This window comes from Nomia melanderi, chromosome 1, assembly GCF_051020985.1.
Source record: "Nomia melanderi isolate GNS246 chromosome 1, iyNomMela1, whole genome shotgun sequence".
Classification (NCBI taxonomy): domain Eukaryota; kingdom Metazoa; phylum Arthropoda; class Insecta; order Hymenoptera; family Halictidae; genus Nomia; species Nomia melanderi.
The window spans coordinates 26,995,275-27,019,668 of record NC_134999.1 but is presented as its reverse complement, the minus strand read 5'-3'; the positions used below and the strand labels follow the sequence as shown (position 1 = coordinate 27,019,668).

Genomic DNA, 24,394 nt, shown 5'->3' with positions numbered 1-24,394 from the left:
CAAAGATATTGTAAAAAATATACTTTTAATTCTCAACATTGAAGGACATTTTTTCCCCTTTAAAGTGTATGTTGGCCGATAAGAAAAAATACGTATAAGATATTTTCTTGAGAATTATGCCTCATATAAGTTTCATCAAAATCTGCGTGTACTGGTTGAAAAGGTTCCCTTATACAGTTCAAGTGAAAATCCTTTTCCATTGGATATCCAGTGATGCTCGCTTAAATTCCATATAAATCTGTTCTTCTTAATTTCACTGTATCATTCCCACTCTTCCCCCACTATTCACTATCTCGAACTCAGTGTAATGTGATCTCAGTACACGGGGACAAATTTCAATTGCAATTATTTTAACTTTACCTTCTCAATCGTAGTACCAATAGTCATCCAAACATGACGTAAATCGATCTAGATTCATTGAAAGAAGATTCTTTGGAATACACGAAACCTTTAGCAGATGAAGCTATATTATATATCAATTGTTTAAAGAATTAATAGAAGGAAACTACGTACTGATATCTTTCTGCTTGAGTAATTAAATCGTTTGTCTGCTACGTACTGTTCTAAATATGAAAATCTGATTTTCCCTTATACTTTACATGTAGTCAAAAGTACACGAATTTTTTTTATGGTTCCCTACGAATATATATTTATTGTCATAAATCTATTTTATTTTTTGTTAGGTGTCAATAATAGTTACGGTGTATTGGTTTTGTTTAAAAAAGTGGATCATCTCTCCTCGACCGACTTTCCCTGAATGTTTATATTTTTCGTTACACTTTACATTTAATCAAAAAATTCAAATGAGTTTTTTTTATGGTTCACCACGAATGTAATAATTTAGGAGGTCACATGGGTCACGAAGTATCCGGGAACGGTGAGGGTGGTTATTCGTACGCCAGCCGTGAACTTACGCACGTGCACTACCAGGTAGAAGTAAATCATAAATCCGGTGAAGTGTACATCATTCCCGCTATCAGTGGTTGTGGCTGCGATTTCCGTTGCATCGCCCTGGACCCGCATCTCAGCTTGACAGAATGCATATGCCCACCTGGATGGTTACTGAGTAATGACTCGATACACTGCGTCGGTAAGTGGTCGAATTTAATTTCTTTTTCTTTTGGTAGATTGTGTGAAAATTGAATAATCGTTACTGGTATAAAACTATACTATTATAAAAATTGTTACTTTGTCAGTTACTACTATGAATTTATAAAATTATAATTATTATAAAATTAGATCATAGTATTATGGTTGGAATAAAACACTTCCTCTTATTAATAATAACACTATTACTAATAATAACACTGTTAACCCCTTGCCCTAGAATATCGTGTCAGATTCATAGTGAAGATTTTAAATAGAATTTAACAAACATAAATATTATTTAATTTATTTGAATGCAAATTACATATTATTCTTCTGTTATCAATGATTATATCTTAGAGCACATGTTTACACAGAATAAGACTGGAATTTTCTCTTATTTTCAATAAATTATTAATAATAAAGTAGTTAGATCGATCACAGTTCAGAAAGAATTCATCGGGCAAGGGGTTTATAACAGGTCTAATAATAAATAAGATTTATCAGCTTTTACATTTGACAATACGAATTAATGTGAATTACGTTCAACTTTGTGTTCATCATTTTATTTTAAATAATATATCTAAAATTTAAATGATTTCATTTTATATTGTACTAACAATGACACAGTTCTAAAGTGGGGTCAGTTCTCATAACAAACGAAATTAGAAAACATTATTCAGAAAATAGATTATCATAATTACGAAAGATGGAAAATATACGATATTCACAATTTGTTAAGAATACTCTCAATCGATTTAAATAATTGTTTTATTTGCAGTGGCCGACGACTCGAAAGTCACGCATCAGACGTTCATGATTCTGCTGATCACTGTAAGCATCGTCCTATTGGTGGCTTTCACCGCCCTCTGCCTACTTCTTTGTAAGAAACTGTTAAACAATTTTATGATGTACACGCTTTTGCACAATAACAAAGTGATTCAATGTTTGTAATTCAAATAAAACGAAAACGTTGGCTAAACATAGAAATTCAAATCAAATCCTTGCACAGCTATAATTCCATTGCAAGTAGTACTAAATGACATTGAAATCTTTACATACCATTTATCGTATAGTAAAATATCGTATAATGAAAATGATTTGCATTAATAGATAATCGTTATCAAAGTCGCAAGGCGCTTTTACGTCGACGACAAGTCATGTTCGGCAATGGTACAGAGTTAACGTCGTTACGCGCAGTCACTGACACCATGATGACAGAGTTCAACCCTAACTATGAATTCGCTGGGAATCTATACAGCTTTAAGGATTTGCCGCAAATACCTCGCGACTACATCCACTTAGTGAAGTAAGTGCTAATTTAATATTATTAGGTTGGCAAGGCAGCTCTGTCATTTTTCGGTTACTCGTCTTGACACGCTTCGTTAGACGTTAATCCCTTGGACTGCAACGACGAGCCTCACTCGCACACGCTCTTTGCGCGAAACCAGATTTCATAAATTATTATACAAATACGCTATATGGCAAATAAAATAATTTTTTTATTCTCATAGTGAAATTTAATTGAAATGTAATAGGACAGACCGAGACGAATCGCGTCAGTTCAGATTTCATAGCGAAAAACTAATAGTTAGAACTAATAATCAATTTATTTCTCCATAAATTTGTCATTCATAGACATTTAGCTTTAATATCAGCGAACAAAATTTGTTAAAAATTCAAAAATCTTCGTTTCATAAGCAAAAAATCGTATTAACCAATGTCATCTATTATATATAAATAATTAATTTGTGTCGTAGACCCCTGGGTCAAGGTGCTTTCGGAGAAGTATTCCAAGGCGTCTACAGATACCGCCGTAACGAAGAACACCCAGTCGCCGTGAAAACGATACCCTCCTCGTCCACGTCCCAAACCGAAGCTGATTTTATGATGGAGGCTTTAATTATGAGCAAATTCAATCATCCGAATATCGTTCATTTCATCGGCGTATCCTTTGACAAGAATCCAAAGTACATCGTCTTGGAACTGCTCGCTGGCGGCAACCTGAAGAATTTCCTTCGCGAAGAAAGACCACGAGCGGTAATTATTGCTGTTTTTGAGAATTACGGATTAATTTGATACACTTGTTTTAGACTTTTTCCACTTTTATATATTTATGTTTAACATCATCTGAATTTGACTCATTAACTGAACTTTGGATTTTATACATTTGTATCGAAAAAATGTGTGTATAACCCTAGGAACTGGAAAAAAAATGATTAGGACCTGTGAACTTTTTATTTTACTTCAAAAAAGATCTAACTTTATTAATGAAAAGTATTTATTGAGATATTAATAGTCTATTAGCGATTTGCATTTGTGAGACAGTAACTCTTTAGGAAATTGTGATCACTTTATATTATTGAATGTAACATTTCTTGTAATATTTTAAAAAAGAACATAACTGGAATTATTTCTAGAAGCTTTTGAATCACTGTTGGATTTATTTCTAGTAATATTTCTGAAATTATTTATAGAATATTTGAACAATAGGTAAATATTAACGAAAATCTCATGAAATGGTCGCGAGTGTCTTAAATCGCGGCCGCGTTACTACTTATCCAACTAATATCACTTTTGAGTTCCTTTACTTTCATTTAACTGTGTATCGTTCTGAATTATAATTTAAACAGGGACAACTGTTAATTTTTGGCGCTCGTCATCAATGGGATGCATGCGTATATTCCTGTTTTGGCAGGATCGGCCTACTTCGTTGACGATGCTGGATCTAATAATGTGCGGCTACAATGTCGCGAACGGCTGCAAATATATGGAAGAGGCGCGTTTTATCCACCGTGATATCGCGGCCAGAAATTGTTTGCTCACTTGCAAGGAGCCCGGTCGGATCGTGAAAATTGCGGACTTCGGCATGGCCAAGGATATTTACAGAAGCGATTATTACAGAAAAGGTGGTAAGGCTATGTTACCCATAAAATGGATGCCGCCGGAGAGCTTCTTGGACGGAATATTCTCAACGAAGACCGATGTTTGGTGAGTTTCCACTAAGAATTAACCCGTTAACTGTGGAATTTACTTTCGAAAATCTCTTATTGTACGCACAATAAAATAAAAAAATAAAGTGTGTCCTCGCTAAACGCAGGAGAAATGCACTTAGAAAGTCCTCCCTAAGAAATCCCCAAAGTAATACAATAAACCCTATGAAAAATCATATTAGAATATAGGTTAAACCAAACGATTCGCAAAAATGAAAATAAATCTTTGCCTAATTCGTATTAACACTAGCGGAACCAAGCACTCAAACTGACTTTTCAATGTTTGGAGCTCTTCAAATATTGAAAAGAAAAGCTGGTATAAATTTTAGAAATACATATTTATTTCATAAATATATATTTTTAAACTTATTTTTCTATAAGTGATTTATAATAAACATATGGATATTAAAAAATATGGATTATTTTTTTAAGTTAATGTATTTAGTTGAACGCATATATTTTATAAATATATCCCAAAATGTTCGAACATTAATCGTTTAGATTCAAACCCTCTATAAGTATTTCAAACATTATTGCAACACATACTGATGAATTAAAAATTCATATTTTTAATACATTTATAACTATACGCTGTATTATCTGCATACTAAAATAAAAATACTTGTTTATGCGTGTATAGGAAAATCAATAATTGTCGTTTAAAATAACTAATTTATAATAAGGTGACCAAGATGACCTTGAATTTTGCAGATAAACGAACATATGTTAATCTTGATTTTGTCATATTTACTCTTAACGCCAGAATTACCTGATAACTCCAAATGATCCATTTCAAAGTGATTTAGAATTATTAAATGAATTCTATCAAAAAGATGTCTTCTGAGAAATTATTAACTATTAAAGAAATAGCGCTAATTGTACCTATATAAGTACATTTAATATATCAATATTAATATATTAACAACGTTAATGTTAATAGTTATTATCAATTATTCAAAACTAATTAATTCAAACCAGTTCATTAGGTTTCTCAATAATTCTAGTAATAATATGAAATAATTATTTATTCATATTACAAGCAGCTTACAAATAATGCCACCAGCAAACATGTAATTGATTAATTACTTCTCGCAGGGCATTCGGCGTTTTATTATGGGAAATCATGTCCTTCGGTTACATACCCTATACAGGGTGCACTAATAGAGAAACCATGACGATGGTAACATTGGGAGGTCGTTTGGAAAAGCCAGCGGGATGTCCCGATCCCATTTACGGTATAATGACGCGATGTTGGCATCCACGACCCGAAGACCGGCCTAGTTTTACGACTATCGTCGAAAGAATTGGTTATTGTTTACAGGTAAGTAAAGGCATTCCGGTTTATCAAATAATTTGAATTAATAAATCCAAATGAAATTCATATTCACACAGGATCCCGATGTAAAGAACCACCCAATGCCTAACTTTGATATATTACCGATTTATCATCATGAAATAACGATCATGAGGCCGGATCCTGAAGCGGAGTGTATCAATGTACAATCAGAAGTGAGTACGAAACTCTTTATTTTTGTAAAATCGCTAGGAATGGGATTAAATTCGGTAAATTTAGAAAATACGATTCGTTATTACGTCATTAGCATGTATTACATTGAATACGTTCTAGATACTACTTTTGTTCTATTTTTTCTTTACTAGTTTATATTATGCAGGGTGGACCACGAAGCGTGATCAGCTTAGATTATTCTGCTGCTAATAGTTCGATCAGAAATTTTGCTGGCTAAAATAACACGATTTAAGAAGAGCTTTAAGATGATAGTACTAAATTTGTTGTCAACCATTTTTTCCAAAGTTAATTAGTAGTTAGGTAGTTATCACTACCTTCAATACAAGCAGATCACGAAACACTACTAACAGTTCACGTTCTCGGTTTACCTTCTAAAAAGACTGAAAAAAACCTTCATAATTCTGGAAAAAAAGATTAACAAAAAATTTAGTAGAATCATCTTAAAGCGCTTCTTAAACCAAGTTATTTTAGCTAAAAGAAATTTCGATTGCAGCCCTAGCAGCAGAATAATCTAAGCTGATCACGCTTCGTGGTTCACCTTATGTATAAATATAAATTTTTGTATAAGATTATCATTTATTTCGAATACCTAATAGAAATTTTGAACATTTTGCTTTATTTAAATTCGAAACGATATTTCAAAGAATTTTCAAATAAATTACTTTCGGTGGGTAAAATTTTTATATAATTATTTAAATTATTCATTTGAAATTGCGGTTACTTGCAATTTGTTTATTTAATCCCATCCTTATCAATCATCTGCTCATTTTGATTAAACCACAGATGATTAAGCACATTCGCCAGAAATGGATGTTCTAAGTACAATAAACTAACTAATAATTGTAATACCTACTATTTTATTACTACTTTACTTTTCTATGAATTACTCATTGTTAATACTGTAATAACGTTTTAATAATATTAACACTTATTCAACCGAATAAGGAGATCTCCTACTTTTTATTAAGCTAATTATTTAGTATGTCTAGAACTCTTGATATTGGCAATTCATTAAATACTTTTCTCGCTTTTTATGAACCACAATTTTTAATGAAATCTGTTGAACGACTTTACTTAAATTTAATGAAAAAGATTAAGTGTTAATATTGTTATCCATAATACTATAATTACTTACTACATTACTTGCTTAATTCTATAATTACTTAGGTAGTGTCTATAATACTGTAATTACTTTTTAGTAATACTAGTATTGTTACTGTTATAATACCAATTATGTAGTGTTAGGGGAAAGTAGTGTAAAACGATCAGTCAGGTAAGACAGTAATGTTTTTATCTTTTGATTAAAAAATTGAATAAGATACCTACAGTAATAGATTCACCGTTCCTTAATCTGTATTTTTGACGCTTAAGTTATTTCTTTATCCCATACCAAAGTGTAAATTTTAAATGCTTTTCTAAATTATGATGCGCGGAGCAAAACGAAACACTTTAACACAGAGGTAACGGGAGTCCCTCGCTATTGTACTTTGTTTATAGTTTAAATTTTATATAGCAAATAGCAAAATAGAATCGAAGGTAAAAATTGACAAATTAGATCGCACCAGTGCAGAAAAAGAAAATATATTTATTTGCAATTTTTGTACATAAAATCATATATATTTATAATTTATTCACATCAGGTAACAATTAAATATATTAAATATATGAAATATATGCAACTAGGAATTTCGATTTAATAGAAATAAAGATTTTGTATTTTTATATGATTTTACATGATTGTCCCGTTTTACCCTACCATTTTTGCGAAGCGGATATTTCATTACCTTTAGAAAACCGTATTTTCCTTTACATTTTTATGAAACAAATTTAACATATCCCTATAGACAAAGGTCTATTGAAGACTTCCAAAAAAGGTTTCATTCGTTTATTGCTCCAGATACGTTGTTATTACGGTTCAAAAGGAAACGTCCTATTTTACCCTACTTTCCCCTACTAATATTATTATTCTCCTACTAATATATTTTCTCGGTGGTCGAAGCTCCTGAACAACTTATGTAATTTTCATAGCTGGATGCGTGTGGCTACATGCAACCCAGAATCATTGATCCACGATCAGCGAGTCAGCGTATGGCTCAAGCTGCCGCTAGTCATGTTCCGTCGGATCTTAGAAACGAAAGTTCGAATAAAACAGCGTTCACACAACCGGCCGATCGTCCGCAATGCCGATTTCATTCCAATCTGTACGACTCTAGTACAGATATCTCTGAACAAACTTACGGGGGTAATACGAGTCGCGACGGTTTCGATGACGAGAATGACGATTCAGAGGTACACTTTATCAATACGCAAGAGACTACGCTTCTGCGAGATTTGTTCGTTATACTTTCGTTTCCGTTATACACGGAGCAAACGGCTGTACAATTGGAGCCATGAATTCCGAAACAGCACACGTCGACCAGTCAATACTTCGAGAAAATCAATCTTTCTTTTCAACTTTGTTCATTCATTATTTATTTCGTTGATTCTTGCTGTAAGTACATCTTCGTTACGTGTAATTTTTAACCTTTCGCCGGCAATATAGTTCATAAAAAATGCTATCGAAAAGTTCATTGTTTCTCTAAAACGGAGAGGGCAAACTGCTTGGGTCTACCGCTTAAAAAATCTTGTATCCATAGAAATTAGACATCCCAAGCGACGTTCTTCATGGACAGTTTAATTCCGAGTTTTCAGAGGATACAATAATCTTTGTTTCTTTAATGGTCCATATTGTCGCCCACGTTAATGTTTTAAAAGTATTCCAGAGTAAAAACAGAAAAAGTATACATACTTTGAGATTTGTTTATAATTTTTTTTGTACACTTTATTTTCAACTAATATAACCTATTCGAAAATCTCCCAAATTGAAGACTTAAAATAATAATACTTTTTTAAAGGCTGGCAAATCTCTTCACATTTTTTCGAAATGTCTTATGAGTAAAACCCTACACCTTTTTTAATATTTGTTTGTTACAAAATTATGCATTTTTAAGCAAAATATTACTTCTTCATGACCTCTAACTAAACTAATATGAAGATTTGTCTAAATTGTCATTTGTGTATTAAATTAGAGACCTCAGTAACTATTTTAGAATTTTTTTCAAATTTCTGCAGAGATTATAACAATGAAAAATCAAAGCTGACCATTTATAAATGATCTATATTGCCAACTATGTCGATGAAAAATCATATTGACATATTGGATAATATTATTAAACAGGTCTGAGTAAGTTAGAAACTGTTAGATTAATAACTTATACAGATAACGTTGAAAAGTAGACTCGTGCTATTTTGGAATTCACGGCTTCAATTATATGTGTAATCCAATTGATCATCGTATCAGTTCATTTACGGTTTATTCATTTCTTTTTCTTATGGCACTGTTTGCTGGCCGTTCTTAGCCAACGCAGTTTTCTTAAGTTTAGTAAGTATTATTAGCTTGCTAATTTGCGAAGCCTCGTTCTTTTCTATTACAGTCTTTGCAGCTCAACATCGTCGTCGTGTTCTACGAGTAGAAATGTAAAAATGTTACATTAAAATACATTATTGGAGATTATATTCAAACACTATAGTAAATAACATCGATAATATTGGCTATTTCAATAAATACTTGTTAACTCTTTGCACTCGAGAGGCGACTCCCAGTCGTTACATGATTTGATACAGCAAAACTTATAGACTTTGGTATTTACCATTAACTTTTGTATACTGCATCAATATGTGAAATATTGAAAGAAATAGCTTTGTTCCCTGCTTTATGTGTGATTTCTTGATAAATTAATTTTAAAGAAATCTTGTCTACATCTAATTAGGAAATATTGAATATTATCAAGTGAAAAACTTTTGAGTGCAAAGGGTTAATATAGTTAAGGGTTAATATAAAACTTTTAAGTGTCAATGATCGCGTTTCTCCGTTACACTACCTAAAAGTGCCAGCCTATTGGTTCATACAAGAATATCCAGATTCGATACTTTTCTTTGTTAGAGATGGAAAATGGGACGATTGTACTATTCAGAAGTTTTTAATGTAAAAATAGAAAAGCAAAATTCAGTGCCCGAGTTGACACGAAAGAAGAGCGCTTGGCACTTCTCGGACGGGTTTTAGCGAAGACCCGTGGCACTCAGACGGTTAAATAACTTTCTAACAAAGCTTAAATGACATTTCTCACTTTCGCTCGTAGAACACAGTAGCGAATGTTTCGTCGGAGAATCCCGAAGCAACGTATATTACAGGACTCGCGGTTGTGTTTGTAGAGCAAAAACAAGGCTGATAGCTCGAACCGTGATGAGAACAGTGGACATCGAACTTCAACGGACATCGAAAATAGCGGTAAGTTAGAAACCGGAGACAATGGTAACAACCGTCCATCGGAAACCGGGAGTTGCCGAAGTAGCACGCTCGACGTGGCCGACGTTGACAGGAGGAACGGTAACGAAAGCATCACCACCACCGACACCAACTCTGACTCTTTGATCGTTCCTTCTTCGGGCACTCCGCCGGACACGACGAACTCGTCACCGAATACGCGTACCTGCTCCCCTAGCCACGTTGGCCTGAACACCACCACGACCAATGTGAACGGAATGCTGAAGAAAAACGCGCTGAAAGCTGCTCTCAGCTTAGACCCCAGCGCGTTGTGTCGTGGCAAGATACCCTACGAAAAGATCATGTTCCCGCCGTCGCCGCAACGGTCCAGCACACCTGGCAGCATGGAGATCAAAAAGGTAACGCTTAAACATTTTGATAAGTGTGCAAAGTTTCCGGTTGTAAGCCGTGTTCATTAGGAATGATTTCTCGACGTTTCGCTAACATTGCAGCCGGTATTATTAGGAGTTTGAAGACTCACTGATACTTGTCAGCTGTAATGCTAGTGAAATGTCGGGAAATCATTCCTAATGGATATGTCTTACACCCGAAAATTTTGAGTACTTCTCATAGTGTTCCTAACTCTGAAAGTCTCAAACAAAGCTTGAATATTTTCTTTTAACCCCTTGCCCTATAATCTCTTTTATAATCTCTTGCCTTAGCTCTGTCGCTGAAGCTATTGTTGATCACTGGCTAGAAGAAAATGGAAATAAACGTTTGTTTCAAACCTGCTGACCTTAATTTATTAATATGTATTATATTAGTATATTTATTAATCTGTTAATATATATGGTATATTAAATCTCTTAATGTAAGTTAATTTGAAGATTAAGTGTAACAGAAAAATGACAGCTAATTTTGATTTGAACTAAATGAAAGGTTTCAACATTTACAATCTGATTCGATATTATATGTCAAGGGGTTAATCTTGTTCCTGTTTTAACTGTCTCACGATGATTCCATACTTTTTGTATACAAGTTTTCTACCTTTATTATGAGAAAATTGGAGAGTCCTACATATAGTCCAATTTAAAGTTCTTGAACGTATTTTCTTTCTTTTTCTCTTACAAAATCGTCCAAATTACGCGTTGTATGTTCAACCCATTTCAGATGCTTCTTTTTATATAAATCACTCTTATTTGCCATAAAAACTTAGCCTCGTCTACCCTGTGCATCAGTACAAACACGAAAGTATACAATCACAGTACTTTCTAGAATCTTCTAATATTCAAATAAAACGATATTCATGGCTACAATAGACCTCATTAAAACAATCAGGATACTCAAAGTTAGCATTAACATATTTGCGACCAGCAAATTTTTCGCTCTTCTAATACTCATTCCCAGTGAAAATGAAAAAAAGAACTTAAGCTGATTGCTGAAACTTTTTGATGTTGAAACAAGGACAAAAATTAGAAAATTTGTTTTGAAATATGAGTCTTGTAACAATCTGTCGTTTGAAATGAGGAACGTTCCGTTAAAAAAGTCGCAAATGGAAAACAGCAGGAGAATCAAATATTTTGAAAATTATTGTACTAACCGAAGCATTAAAAATATTTTCCATAAGAAGCTAAATTAGATATCGGATTCTTAAATACTAGAAAATAACGAAATTATGTACCGACCTTTTATTTTTTAGATATTTAAATTCTTTCCTTGTAACTTTTAATTCGAAATATTTAAAATTAATGTGCCTGTTAAAAAGAATTTCGTCTTCAAAGGATTAGAAGGCGTGATTTGCATCAGTGGTCGTGAATGTGTTAACCTTTTTTACTCCAGAATCGCCTCTCATTGTCAGTCGCTGATTGATTTGACACAGCAAAATTGTAAAATTTGATATTTAACACTAAAACTACCGTGCCCGTCAAAATGACCAGTTTTAGTTTCCTTATTTTGTAATTATAGATAATTGAAAATAAATAGTTTCACTTAAATATTATAAAAAATATCTTAAGAAATCCAGAAAAGATACATTGTTACAATTTTTATAAGTATTAGATATCAACTCCATTAAATGCACAGTAGTTTTAGTGTTAATATTAAATTTTATATAATGCGAAATTAGTACAATATGTGAAATATTGAAATAAAATAGTTTTGTTCCTTAATTTATGTGCGATTTCTCGTCAAGTTGGTTTCAGAAAATGTCTCATCAGAAAACGTTGAGTATTTCCAGTGAAACACGTCTGGAGTACGAAAGGTTTAAGTGCAAAGATGAAATCACTGCGTTCTTCACAATTTCTTAATATTCATATAGAATGCCAATACACCTCTGCATTAGACCTCACAGAAACAATCGATGCACAGGATTAGCGTAACACACGCTCGTGACACTAGATGTCCAATGTTTCTACCAAGAATCTAGCGAAGCTTACCCCTGAATTCGTTTCACCGCAGTTCTATGTATGATGGAACTATCGTCTCTCTGTTCTTCACACGAAGGATCCTCTGGCCCATCAGCTACCAAGAGCAGAGGAATGCTCCTGCTGAGATTTGCATAAAGGGGAGTGACAGGACTCCCCAGCCGGCAGCGTAGCGGCACGTGCAACAAAATCTCTCCAACGATCCGCCACAATAACAACAGTGTCGATAGCAACGCGTATCACGGAGTCCTCGTCACACATGTGGATACGAGACGAAGAGTACTCGCGGCGAGCGCACTCCCAAGAAACGCTCTTGTAAACAGACACCGTGAACGAACTGTAAAATCAGTTACCATTTTGCGCATCCCACTTTATTTATACATCGAACGTCTCATTTCAGTCGTGAAAAACACGAAAATTACGGTCAAATGTTTGCAACGAACGTTACGAAATAAGAGAGGGAGCTTAAATTTGTGTAATTTCGCGGTAGCCTCGAAGAATCCTGCGAAAATCAACTTATAACCTCAAGATAGGAACTTGCTCGATGCGTTGAAACGTTTTCGAAACACCACCGATGTTTTGAATTTCGTTCCATTATTCTCGTTATTTATCCGCGTACGATCTTCATACGAGAGGGAAGAGTTTAATTGCGTTTACTAAATGGACGGATGCGTTTTGTATATGCGTACAATAATCGTAGATCGGTCTGCCGCCGCCAGACGCGTTCACAAACCCGGATGACGCATCCACGACACAAGGAATTGCAATAACCGTCCATTATGAAATTCAACTAAATCTCTTTTCTCGGCTCGTGCGTGGACATACATGCACATACACACACGTACACACACAACACATATATACGTAACTAATATGTACCTCTATGTACACGTCGGAACACAATGGTGTCCGAAGAAAGAATAAAACGAAAGAGCGAAACGAATAGAACGTAACGACACAAAAATCTAGCATAAAGTTCGTAACCAATGAACTTCGTATACATTCCATCGCAGTTTCACATAAAAGATTATTAATGAAAAACAAAAAAACTATATGTAGATTGTATGTATAGCTGTTATGAGTTTAGCGATGTTCCTCCCGCGGAGGACAGAACGGAGGCGCACCGGGTCCTCGTCCTCTGTGAAACGTGTGCAGGTGTCAGAGTCGTCGAAGTCGCGAACCGTGTTCTATGAAATATTTTTTTTATTGGTTCCAGAGCGACTTTACTTGATGTACGATGTATTTATGAGAAAAAGATCCAAAGAGAGCGAGGTTGAGAGAGAGAGAGAGAGAGAGAGAGAGAGAGAGAGAGAGAGAGAGAGAGAGAGAGAGAGAGAGAGAGAGAGAGAGAGAGAGAGAGAGAGAGAGAGAGAGAGAGAGAGAGGAGAGAGAGAGAGAGAGAGAGAGAGAGAGAGAGAGAGAGAGAGAGAGAGAGAGAGAGAGAGAGGAGAGAGAGAGAGAGAGAGAGAGAGAGAGAGAGAGAGAGAGAGAGAGAGAGAGAGAGAGAGAGAGAGAGAGAGAGAGAGAGAGAGAGAGAGAGAGAGAGAGAGAGAGAGAGAGAGAGAGAGAGAGAGAGAGAGAGGAGAGAGAGAGAGAGAGAGAGAGAGAGAGAGAGAGAGAGAGAGAGAGAGAGAGAGAGAGAGAGAGAGAGAGAGAGAGAGAGAGAGAGAGAGAGAGAGCGATATGGAATATAAGCGCGTATGTTGCGAGCGTGAAGAGTGCATATGTGTATGCTGTGCGTGCTTGCGTGTGTGGGTGCGTGCGTGTATGTGTGTGTGTGTGAGAGAGAGAGAGACAATACGTTATACACGAAACATAATTTACACCAAAGATGAATAAGAAAAAAGAAATATGCGTTCTTTCTACACACGCCTGTACACATTTATATTATATACACATGTATATCTAATCAGACAAGTTCTAGGCAAAGGCTTGGCCCGAATCGGCTTCATCCTCGATTCATTTATGATTATATTATTACCGGACAACGATCGTAACAAATCTCAGCGATGTATAATGTAACTAGGAAACAGTGATAAGGATGAAGGTCGATCTCGGCTCGCGCGTATTGGATTCGTGTCAATCGTTCTCACCGCGTTAAGAAAATGAAAAAAGCAGAAAAAGAGGAGACATAATAAAAAGGAAACCGACTACCTGAATGTTGATGTATGAGAAAGAAGATTTAAATAGGGTATTTTGCCTACCTCGTTGACTCGTTAGTAGCCGTGAATGGTGGACAGTCCGTGTTTAACATCGATCTCGTTGTATACGATTGCCATCGGGGAGAGTTTAAGGGAAACCAATGGACAGACGGAGAAAAGCACGCTTTCGATGACAAAAAAAAAAGAAAAAGAGCATTGGCCCTTTTTTATTTTTCTTACAACAACGACATACTTTACGTACGCGCAGCGTATGAAAGTCAACCACCATATATCTGTACGTGAAACGTAATAAAGACATGTTTGTGGAAAAATACATAGCCCATCGATCACTTATTGACTGGTCGGATATATCCTTAGAACGCCGGGTGCAATGTTATATAAATAATTAACATGTAGAAATGTGTACATTATTGCGATGATTATTGAGCAACATCACACAGGCGTTTCAATTTTTATGGAACTTCGTAGATTTGTACAATTGTCAAAAATAAAGGGTACATAGCTTTTTCAGCCGTGGAAACTTAAGTTTAGTAGTTAAGTTAACACTTAGACAACCGCCTAAAAAAGTTGTAACTATAATGTTTTTCATTAACTTTAATGGAAGCCATTTAAAAAATTTTATTAAAAATTGTGTTTTATAAAAGCAAAACGAGTGTTTAATTGCAAATAACTATAGCAAATAACGAAAGAAAAAATAATAAAATAAATGGCAATGCGTTGCTAAAGGAAACGTAGGAGGTCTCCTCATTCGGTTGACTAAGTGTTAAATAAGTAGATTTTTTATGTTATTTGCTCTAGATAAATTCCTTTATGTCTCAACATTTGAGACATAGATATTATGGCTAGCTACAGGTATTATTTAACACTAGAACTACCGAGTGTTTAATATGAATAATATGTAATCCTTATAAAAGTTCTAACATTAGGCATTTTTCTTATACATTCATTATAGTATTCAAATGAAAGTATTTATTTTTAAAGTGATTTTAAACATATTTAACACTTTTAAGGTATCAATAATTGCGAAATATACATACTGAAGCCCACCATTTTGCGGGGTGCGATATTCTAGTGTTAATTATAAAATTAGCGTATAATGTCTTATTTCATTTAATGTAGTATCAAGATTAAAAGAATTTATACAACATAGATATTACATGAATTAAATATGTATTACATTTTTCTTTAGAGCAGCGAAGATTTAAGTGAATAAAATTATTTGGTTTGGTTTAAAAAAATTAAGTGATTGATTCTTCTAATGCAGTAAGGTAATGGTGGTTTTTGACTACTTTCTAATAGCTTCGAAGGTGAAAATTGTCAGGGAGCTACGAAAAGTGCGTATCTCTTATTTTTGGCTACTTCAAAACTCTACGAAATTTCTACAATATCGGCAGGTCTTGGTTAAAATATTCATTATAAGAGTAATTAATAAAAGTAATAATATGTATAAAAATATAAATAATTATACGTATAGTATAATTTATAAGATACATGTATATATAAAATTGTTTATATTTCTGTAATATTATATTCCACAAATAGATTTTGCCATCTGTTTATTTTCACAAAATATATTAAGCATACGTAGTAGAAATGAAGTATATAAGATACTCTGTTCCCACTAACAAGCTTTATTTTGAGAATTATCGGTAAAGTAGAACACGATACCAAAATGGTATTACGAGGATTCCTTTAACTTCAGACTAAAAGTCCCATTAAGATACCTCCACGCGTTTGTGGTCTATATTTTAATTTTGTGCAAAGATAAGTCAGTACATAAATCACGAAATATGAGCACAAAACATAGATACGAACTACGAAGTCTGAACACAACTATCAGACAACAAATATAATTCATAAAATCATGACATCATAAATTGCAAACAACAATCACGCATTACAAACACGATGTTCTTATTTATAAATTACTGAGAAGTTAATTTTTTTTTATTATTATAACGTACATACATATTACTCCACGTACGACATATTCAACTTTTATTCTATAAGTACTTACATATACTACTGTTCGATAAAATTATAATAAAACAAGTAAAACGTAACATTTTTCAATTCTCTAAAGATCTAAAAGACGACAATTATTCGATACTGCATTTCAAATGATAATCCGTTAACAGTAATTTTTAAAGTATATTTAAACTTTTGAACTATGACGTACTTGTAAACATAAGTGAAGTCTGTTATTAGTCACATAATTTATCACAGTAAGAATATATATCTTATTAACATAAGATTGCAATGTGGTGTCAATATACTTTACTTGCAATATTTGTTGCATTATTGCAACCTTCTTCGCAAAACTTTTTATTACACAGATTTCACGAAGGTTTTAACAAACAATTACGCAGTCAAAATGAATTGCACAGCGCGGAATACAAATATCAGATTAAAACGATCGAATTGCCAGTATGTATTGATAATTTTTATTATTTAACTTCTAATTTTAATGTTGATTAAATTTAAATGATTTTTCTACTTGAATTTGGTAAATATTAATTGATGTATGTTAATACTTACAATAAAAAACCGGAATTTGAAGTTCTATTGTAATCTAGATAAATGTATTTTTATTTTATTCATACTTGATGACTAGGAGAAATAGACAAATTCTTTTATAGGTGGATCACTTTAGTTTTGCCGTAGAAGATACATTTAAATTAAGATACCTTATAAATGATACTTGGGCAGATGAAAAGGATGCAACAATTTTCTTCTATACTGGCAATGAAGGCAACATTGAAACCTTTGCTCAAAATACGGTAAGAACGAATGATAGAAATGGAATCATATTTTCAATGTGTCATGTTGTATTAAATATATGTTTTAGTATAAATAGTTTAATTTAGCATATAAATATATTACATGTACCCTTTTTCAATGTTACTATGTAATTTATCATAATTTCTACAATTCTGCTATTTAACTATCATGTCAAATATTACCTTCCCAGGGATTTATGTGGGACATTGCATCAGAATTTAAAGCATTATTAATTTTTGCTGAACATCGTTATTATGGAGATTCCATGCCATATGGTAATAAATCTTATAACGATTCTCAACATTTGGGCTATTTAACATCCCAACAGGCTTTAGCAGACTATGTTGACCTCATTCAATATTTGAGATCCACACCAAAATATACAGATAGCCCCGTAATTGTTTTCGGTGGTTCTTATGGTGGTATGCTTAGTGCATGGATACGTATAAAATATCCTCATATTGTACAAGGGTCAGTGACCAAAGCAATTTATAAAAATAATTATGCCTATATATAATTATACAATAAGCTATGTATATAATATATCTTATTGCATAAATTGTAAATATTATTTTAGAGCGATCGCAGCTTCAGCTCCCATCCTTCAATTTACTGGTGTTGTAACATGTGAAGCTTTTGCACGAATAATCAGATCAGATTATAAAGTATCTCATCCAAATTGTCCAATAAATATTAAAAAATCATGGAGTGTTATTAACAATATAACGTCAAGTGGTAATAAATTAATTTCCTTTTCTTTACTCTGTATAGTTAGACATATATTTGTATCATGTTTCTTAAAAAATAGTTTCTCTATTTTGATAGACAAAGGGAAAAAATGGTTATCGGACAATTGGAAATTATGTGAGCCATTGAAAAATGAAACTCATGTGAAACAACTAAAAGATTATTTAGAAGAAATATATACAAATCTTGCTATGGTGAATTATCCTTATGAAGCTAATTTCTTAGCACCGCTGCCTGCATATCCTGTAAATGTAGGTAGATTAACTTTTAACTTGGTATGAATTCATTGTTCCAAATTAAAAGAAAATCTGTTTACTTATTTTATGGTATAATTTTTTTATTTCTGTTAGGCTGTGTGTAATCATCTAAAAAATGAGTCGTTAGAAGGAACAGACTTACTACTAGCGATAAATAAAGCAATTAATGTATATACTAATTACACTGGCAAAACAAAATGTGTAGATTTGAATGATACTACACCAGAATTAGATGCTCTTGGTTGGCCTTATCAAGCTTGTACAGAAATGATAATGCCTATGTGTACAGATGGGATAAACGATATGTTTGAACCTGAACAATGGAATTTTAATGATTACGCTAAAGATTGTGAGAACAAATATTCTGTAAAACCACGGCCAAATTTAATTTGCGAACAATATGGATGTACAGATTTGTCAGCAGCGACAAATATTGTTTTCAGGTAGATATTCTTACCATCTCATTATTATGTTCCAAAAAGGTATTACCTAAACTGTTAGAAGTTTTTATCTTATTATATAAATATTTTGTTTGTTTAGTAACGGTTTGTTGGACCCATGGTCTAGTGGTGGAGTACTAAAGAATTTATCTTCATCTGCAATTGCAATAATAATTCCTGAAGGTGCGCACCATCTTGATTTAAGAGGCAAGAATGAAAATGATCCATATAGTGTTGTTTTAGCACGAAAGTATCACCGTTTTTATATTAAACAGTGGATCAAGGAATATCGTAAGGAAAAAAGGAACTTGGTTTATTAAATTTTCTTTGTTTTTAAAATGTAATATGAACTTTTGATAAAATATATTATAAACAAGTTTTCAGATAAAATAAACACATTACAATCACTCATCTTTATTTCATAAATTATACACGTAAAAAAGCAAACATGCATACAATAATGATTACAAATTTTTTAACTATTTTGATTATTTTAAGTAACAAGCAAAACGTATTCAAAATAATATAAGCATTTTATTATCACAGTAATTAAAGAATGCACGTGCTTTAATATAACTTAAAGCGCAGACAGATAAAACTGTAGATTATTTTTATCACACAAAATATTTTAAATGCATATAAACTACTATTTTACTCTTACAACATCTATTTCTTAATTATTTTTTTATGATTTAAATCATATTTGAATTAATAATCAACTAAGCATTAGATATGAAAATGTAAGTAATTACTTTTTTCTCTTAAATAATTACTTTGAAATACTTTGACTAAAAAATCCTATAGAAATACATGCTACAGTATTATCGTCTTGCTAAAAAATCTAGTTCTTATCAAAGTATATAAGAATGGCAATGTAAAAAGACATAAGTTCGCTAACAATTATTTTATAAATATTGCATTCCCATTTTTAAATCATATGTACCTAATATCTCCATACGGAGCGAAACATTTTATTTTTTATCGCACAGGTACAGTACATAATTTCCTCTCTAAAGTCTTCAGATCAATCTTCTATTTAGTAATAGTAATAATTTATATTGCATGCTATTGTATATGAAAATGTACTTTCTATGATTTTGTATTCATCATAAAATTAATTTTGGACATCTAATATTTAACAAACATCACAGAGAGATATGAATGCACGAAAAACAATTATAGCAAATCACTTCGGATATTAAAATTCTAATAACTAATAACGTAGTCATTTGATCTGAAACAAGATTTGTTTCTACTAAATTTAGTTATAATTTCTGTTAAATTTTTTCTGCGACTCCTTTTTGCATTTATGTAACACGATTTCATGTACGTTATCATTCAGTACAAATTAAAATTCAGATTCTTTTTCTCATTATTATAATTACATATTATATAGCTTCTTAATAATGATATCGAGATATCGTTTAACCTTCTATATAATATTTAAAATGGGATTGAACGTAAGTGACTTAAAATACGAGTAAATGTATAATTACATGTAATACAACGTTTCTCGTACAAGTTGTATAAACAAAAATAAATTAATATAATACTCTGAAAAAATGTTTAAAAAAAGGTACTCTGTGAAAAATAAATATCTCTATCATTTTATAGTTTAAATATACTTTTAATGCGGAGTACGTTTATGTGCAGTAGTTGGCCTTGGAACTCCAGATCGACCTCTTATTTTTTTCGGTTGCACAAAAGTATTGTCAATTCCAGTATTGTAAGATAGATAGATATTTGACATATCTGGTTGTGTTTGCTATAAATAATTGATGGTATAAATATTATTAAATCTACTTACCATATGAGATCAAACTAAAAAATACATACATCTTTAGTGCCTCCTACGGGCGGTGTTGCCTGTGCCTTGCGCATATTATTACCTGTATATGCTACACATTTTAGTTGCCATTCTCCAATGTCTTCATTCCAATGAACGTATCTTTCAATCATTGTCTATAATGAATGTAATTTACATTTTCAAAATTGAGTATTTCAGATTGAGACTGCGGTTACAGTGGATGCATATTCGAACAAACCAGTGTTCTGATGAATAAACATATGAAAATTCCTGTGTATAAGCTCTCAGTAATTTGTATGCATATTTGATTGCTTTGACATATTGAGTTCATCCGAATGTGCATCCATTATGATTACAGCGTAATACATTTACATAACATTTTACATACTTGATATTGAACAGGGATGTAACTATTTACTATTAATTCTTGAAGTTGTAATTCCCTTCCAATACCTCTGACACCTTCTAACAACCCTTCCATTTCTCTTTGATGCTCCTGTTGTAAATCAGATAATTCTGCTTTTACAGACATTAACATTGTATAGACTCTAGCTAATTTTTTTGTTTTCCCAGCTGCTTCTTCTTGTAGAGATGAATATTTTTCTTCTATATCGATTCGTTCAGCTTCTTTCGCTTCGATAGCTTTTTTAAGTTGTTCTTCTCTGCTTTTACGTTGTTCAAGTTCAATTGCTGCTGCAGCTAATAATTGTTCTTGAGCTTCAGCTTTTTCTAACAAGTTCTCACCGCCAACTAATATTTTGTTTTGTAAATTTTGCATTTTCTCTCGCAATGCTTCTTTTTCGCTCCTATAAAATATTAACATTTCGTATATACCTTACAATTGAAATTAATTTCTACTAACTTACTGAGTTCTTTTTAATTCTATAACGTCCTTGTCATCTGGGCTTTTGTCCTCTCTTTCAGCTTTGTCTGTCTTTTCGGAGGAATCTGCATCTCTATCTTCTAACTCTTCCATTGTTAATATTTGACTCCTTCTACGCCTTGCTTTTTTCTCTTGCTTAGTTTCTCCTGTTTCTTCAGAATCTTCGGACTCATCTTCAGATTCGGAGATTTCTGCACCGTTCTCTTCTAATTGTTTACGCAATTGTTCAATTTCCACTTGAAATTGACGAAGTAAAGCATCTTTTGGATCTTCATTAATCCTCGCTCTATTTTTAATATTTTTAGCACGGTTTGCGTAACGAAGTGTGCTTATAGTTTCATCATAATTTATATCTGCCGGACTTACATTTGCACACTACATTTAAATATTATATTAATCACAATATTTAATTATTCGCTATCATTATGAAAAAATAAAAATTTTACCATTAATGTTTTTGAATTGCCACCCAATGAGTCTTGAAGCAATCTTGTTAATTTCGAATTTCTGTAAGGCACATGAGAACTTTGACCATCAACTAATGCAGATATTACATTACCCAATGTTGAAAGCGACAAATTAATTTTTGTTGCTTCTCTTAAACGGACTCCAGAAGCTTTTGTTTTACTTTGTCTTTCTGAACCCTAAAGTAATACAAAAATTTAATACCTGTGTTTTAGAAAAATATAGAATATCAATAATAAAGATTACATACAGCTAAGTCAACTAAATGTAGCTTGCCCATTTTAACATGTTGTTCACCATCTTCTCCAAGCTGACTAGATTCAACTGTAATTGTGAATATTGCATGGGATCTAGAACTTGAAACATTCATTGCTGTAGCTCCCACAACACCTATTAAAATAAGTTATTGTTACTTGTTACAATAGATAAAATGATGTATGTAAACTATAAAATAATATAATTTTTGTAACTCTAAAAACAGGACATATGATTCTACAAATGTACTTACGGTTCTTATTTCCAAGAGACATTATTCGATCTAAATCATCCGCATTATTAACAACGTAACCGCTAAGATCTTTGACAAACACTCCAATGTCAGGTCTTTCTTTCACCTCCAATCTTGTATTTTGGTCTTTACCTAATAGATCTCTAACTTCTTCATTATAAATCTCTAAGTACGTTGCCCGTACAAGGAATCTGTCAATAAAACATTTTGTTTCCAACATTTACTGAATTAAGGAATTTCTCGGATATACAGCTAATGGCTATATCACAAAAATGAGTTTCTTAAACAAAATACACTTACTTCTGATTGTCATGAGCTTTAGCTATGAATCCAAAGATATGTGCAAAGCTGTTTGGAATAATACCTCTAAGCTGCGGAGATGTTTTCGCTCCTGACATGGTATAAGTTTTACCAGTGCCAGTTTGCCCATATGCGAATATAGTTCCATTATATCCTTGTAGAACTTTATCAACGATAGGTCTCGCTGTTTCATTGTAAACATCAACCTGTGTCGAATCAGTATCAAAGACGGCATCGAAGGAGAAAACTTTTGGTGGTTCCCCTTGAGCAGCATTGGGATTTTCAACAATTATTTCACTATTTATCGTATCAACGCGCAGTATATTTTTACAATGCCCATCCAATTCCTTTCCATTTAAAGGTCGAACGCGGACCACAACCCTAACATTTTCTATTTCCCCGAGTTCCGTTGTACTGTCCTAAATCAACAATATTATTTTAATAATCACTAAAAACATGCATAAGTAAAACAATATATGAATAGAAATAAACGTATACTTCGATGTATAAATATCTTTTTTCGATCATTAAAAAGTAATACTGACACGGTTTGACAGATAGAACTGTCAAATAAATACTTAAGAATATTTACTGTCTTAAGTAAATATTTTTGAAACATATGATGATACTAACTTCGGTTCCCGGCATTGCAGCTCCGTTTCTGTTTAAAGTCACATAAAATCTCAATTCAGAGCATAGTATTTGATCTCAAAACACTGGGTGATACGATACTGTAGCAGACGACCTCCGTAAACAAATGGATCGATTTGTAAGTACAGGATGATTGCTGCAAGTCAGTCACGTCATCTGTGTTTCGTATAGTTGAAAACTCAGCGAATAACTTATCGACACTAAGAAGTTTCTTACAAATTTTTTTACTGTGCAAAGTGATTTTAACTTCACATTATTAATAACTATATTAATCTGTACTAATCTTTTTGTTAGAATTTTTTTATGACTAACAAAAACTAAGCTAAATAAATACATTTCTATCATATTCTAAACCCTAATGTTTTAAATATTAATTAAATATTGCATTTAAATTGTATTTTATACGGTATATTTAAGTTTAAATAATTTTAATAACGAAGACATTATTGCGTGTATTCTAACTGCATTTTAAAATTATCCATGAAAATTATACATCGAACACATATTTTATGTGTACACTCATAAAATATCTTTTAATAATAAAAGACAATGCATCCTCTATACTGTATTTATTTTTTTTATTATATTTGTACATATTATATTTTTATTTATAATAAATATTATATTTATACTTCACTATATATTTATTATAATATTAAAATTTTATTTAATTCACTGTAGAAACAACGAATGGATATATAAAAATAAAATAAATGTTTATGAAAAATTATATTTAAATTTGCTAAACATGAAACAAACACGACGGGTTCGAATGGTCCTTGCATTTGTTCTACGATCGACTGCTACACGATCCGACAATGGAGGGTTAATAATATATAAGTTGACCTTCACGGAGCTCCATTTCACTTCCGCGAAAGTAAATTTCACGTTGGTCACTTTTGAAATCATAAGTCTTCTAGGTGATATAATCAATAACGGTATAAGACCACATTAAAGTAATAAAATACTATCTTGATTTTTCTTTTTAATCCATTTATCTGCAGGTCTTAATAAACTTTTACTGTCCTTGTTTACAAAAGTACCTCGTGAATGTGCACTT

General features: G+C 32.4%; 3 protein-coding genes across 10 annotated transcripts in view; 2 read left to right on the top strand and 1 right to left on the bottom strand.

Moving 5' to 3' along the window:
• Positions 1-15,005, top strand: part of Alk (Anaplastic lymphoma kinase) — a 43,073-nt gene extending 28,068 nt beyond the window's left edge. For 4 of the 8 annotated variants that reach the window (XM_031980172.2, XM_031980173.2, XM_031980171.2 and 1 more), the window contains exons 17-26: positions 845-1,090; positions 1,868-1,969; positions 2,200-2,395; positions 2,847-3,126; positions 3,785-4,077; positions 5,175-5,400; positions 5,472-5,588; positions 7,636-7,896; positions 9,859-10,329; positions 12,413-15,005. In XM_031980172.2, the coding sequence (XP_031836032.1) occupies positions 845-1,090; positions 1,868-1,969; positions 2,200-2,395; positions 2,847-3,126; positions 3,785-4,077; positions 5,175-5,400; positions 5,472-5,588; positions 7,636-7,896; positions 9,859-10,329; positions 12,413-12,460 (2,240 nt within the window). In that variant the 3' untranslated portion in view covers positions 12,461-15,005. Of the gene's footprint in view, positions 1-844; positions 1,091-1,867; positions 1,970-2,199; positions 2,396-2,846; positions 3,127-3,784; positions 4,078-5,174; positions 5,401-5,471; positions 5,589-7,635; positions 7,897-9,005; positions 9,029-9,837; positions 10,330-12,367 lie in introns of those variants that run through there. The other 4 variants (XM_031980174.2, XM_031980176.2, XM_076373724.1 and 1 more) reach the window with 4 other exon arrangements.
• Positions 15,006-16,151: 1,146 nt separating this feature from the next.
• On the top strand, positions 16,152-19,127 carry LOC116428555 (lysosomal Pro-X carboxypeptidase). The gene is made up of 7 exons (XM_031980322.2): positions 16,152-16,922; positions 17,135-17,275; positions 17,467-17,747; positions 17,854-18,011; positions 18,102-18,274; positions 18,374-18,723; positions 18,821-19,127. The coding sequence occupies exons 1-7, from the start codon at positions 16,755-16,757 to the stop codon at positions 19,038-19,040; spliced, it is 1,491 nt and encodes a 496-aa protein (XP_031836182.1). The 5' UTR covers positions 16,152-16,754; the 3' UTR covers positions 19,041-19,127.
• A 151-nt stretch (positions 19,128-19,278) lies between these two features.
• On the bottom strand, positions 19,279-23,451 carry Klp64D (kinesin-like protein 64D). The gene is made up of 9 exons (XM_031980321.2): positions 23,317-23,451; positions 22,684-23,102; positions 22,384-22,574; positions 22,126-22,265; positions 21,857-22,054; positions 21,394-21,785; positions 20,916-21,333; positions 20,557-20,682; positions 19,279-20,485 (listed from the first exon to the last, which is right to left on the bottom strand). Exons 1-9 carry the CDS (start codon positions 23,329-23,331, stop codon positions 20,348-20,350), a joined length of 2,037 nt encoding a protein of 678 aa, XP_031836181.1. The 5' UTR covers positions 23,332-23,451; the 3' UTR covers positions 19,279-20,347.
• Between the last annotated feature and the right edge of the window lie 943 nt (positions 23,452-24,394).

What these genes read in the sequence shown, in the direction of transcription:
- LOC116428555 (XM_031980322.2), top strand. Translation starts at nt 16,755, where the DNA reads ATGTGGTGTCAATATACTTTACTTGCAATATTTGTTGCATTATTGCAA. An exon ending in TATCCTCATATTGTACAAGG is followed by an intron (nt 17,748 to 17,853) that starts GTCAGTGACCAA and finishes ATATTATTTTAG; the next exon opens with AGCGATCGCAGCTTCAGCTC. An exon ending in TAACAATATAACGTCAAGTG is followed by an intron (nt 18,012 to 18,101) that starts GTAATAAATTAA and finishes CTATTTTGATAG; the next exon opens with ACAAAGGGAAAAAATGGTTA.
- Klp64D (XM_031980321.2), bottom strand. An exon ending in ATAGAATTAAAAAGAACTCA is followed by an intron (nt 21,334 to 21,393) that starts GTAAGTTAGTAG and finishes AATATTTTATAG; the next exon opens with GAGCGAAAAAGAAGCATTGC. An exon ending in CCGTAGGAGGCACTAAAGAT is followed by an intron (nt 20,486 to 20,556) that starts GTATGTATTTTT and finishes AATTATTTATAG; the next exon opens with CAAACACAACCAGATATGTC.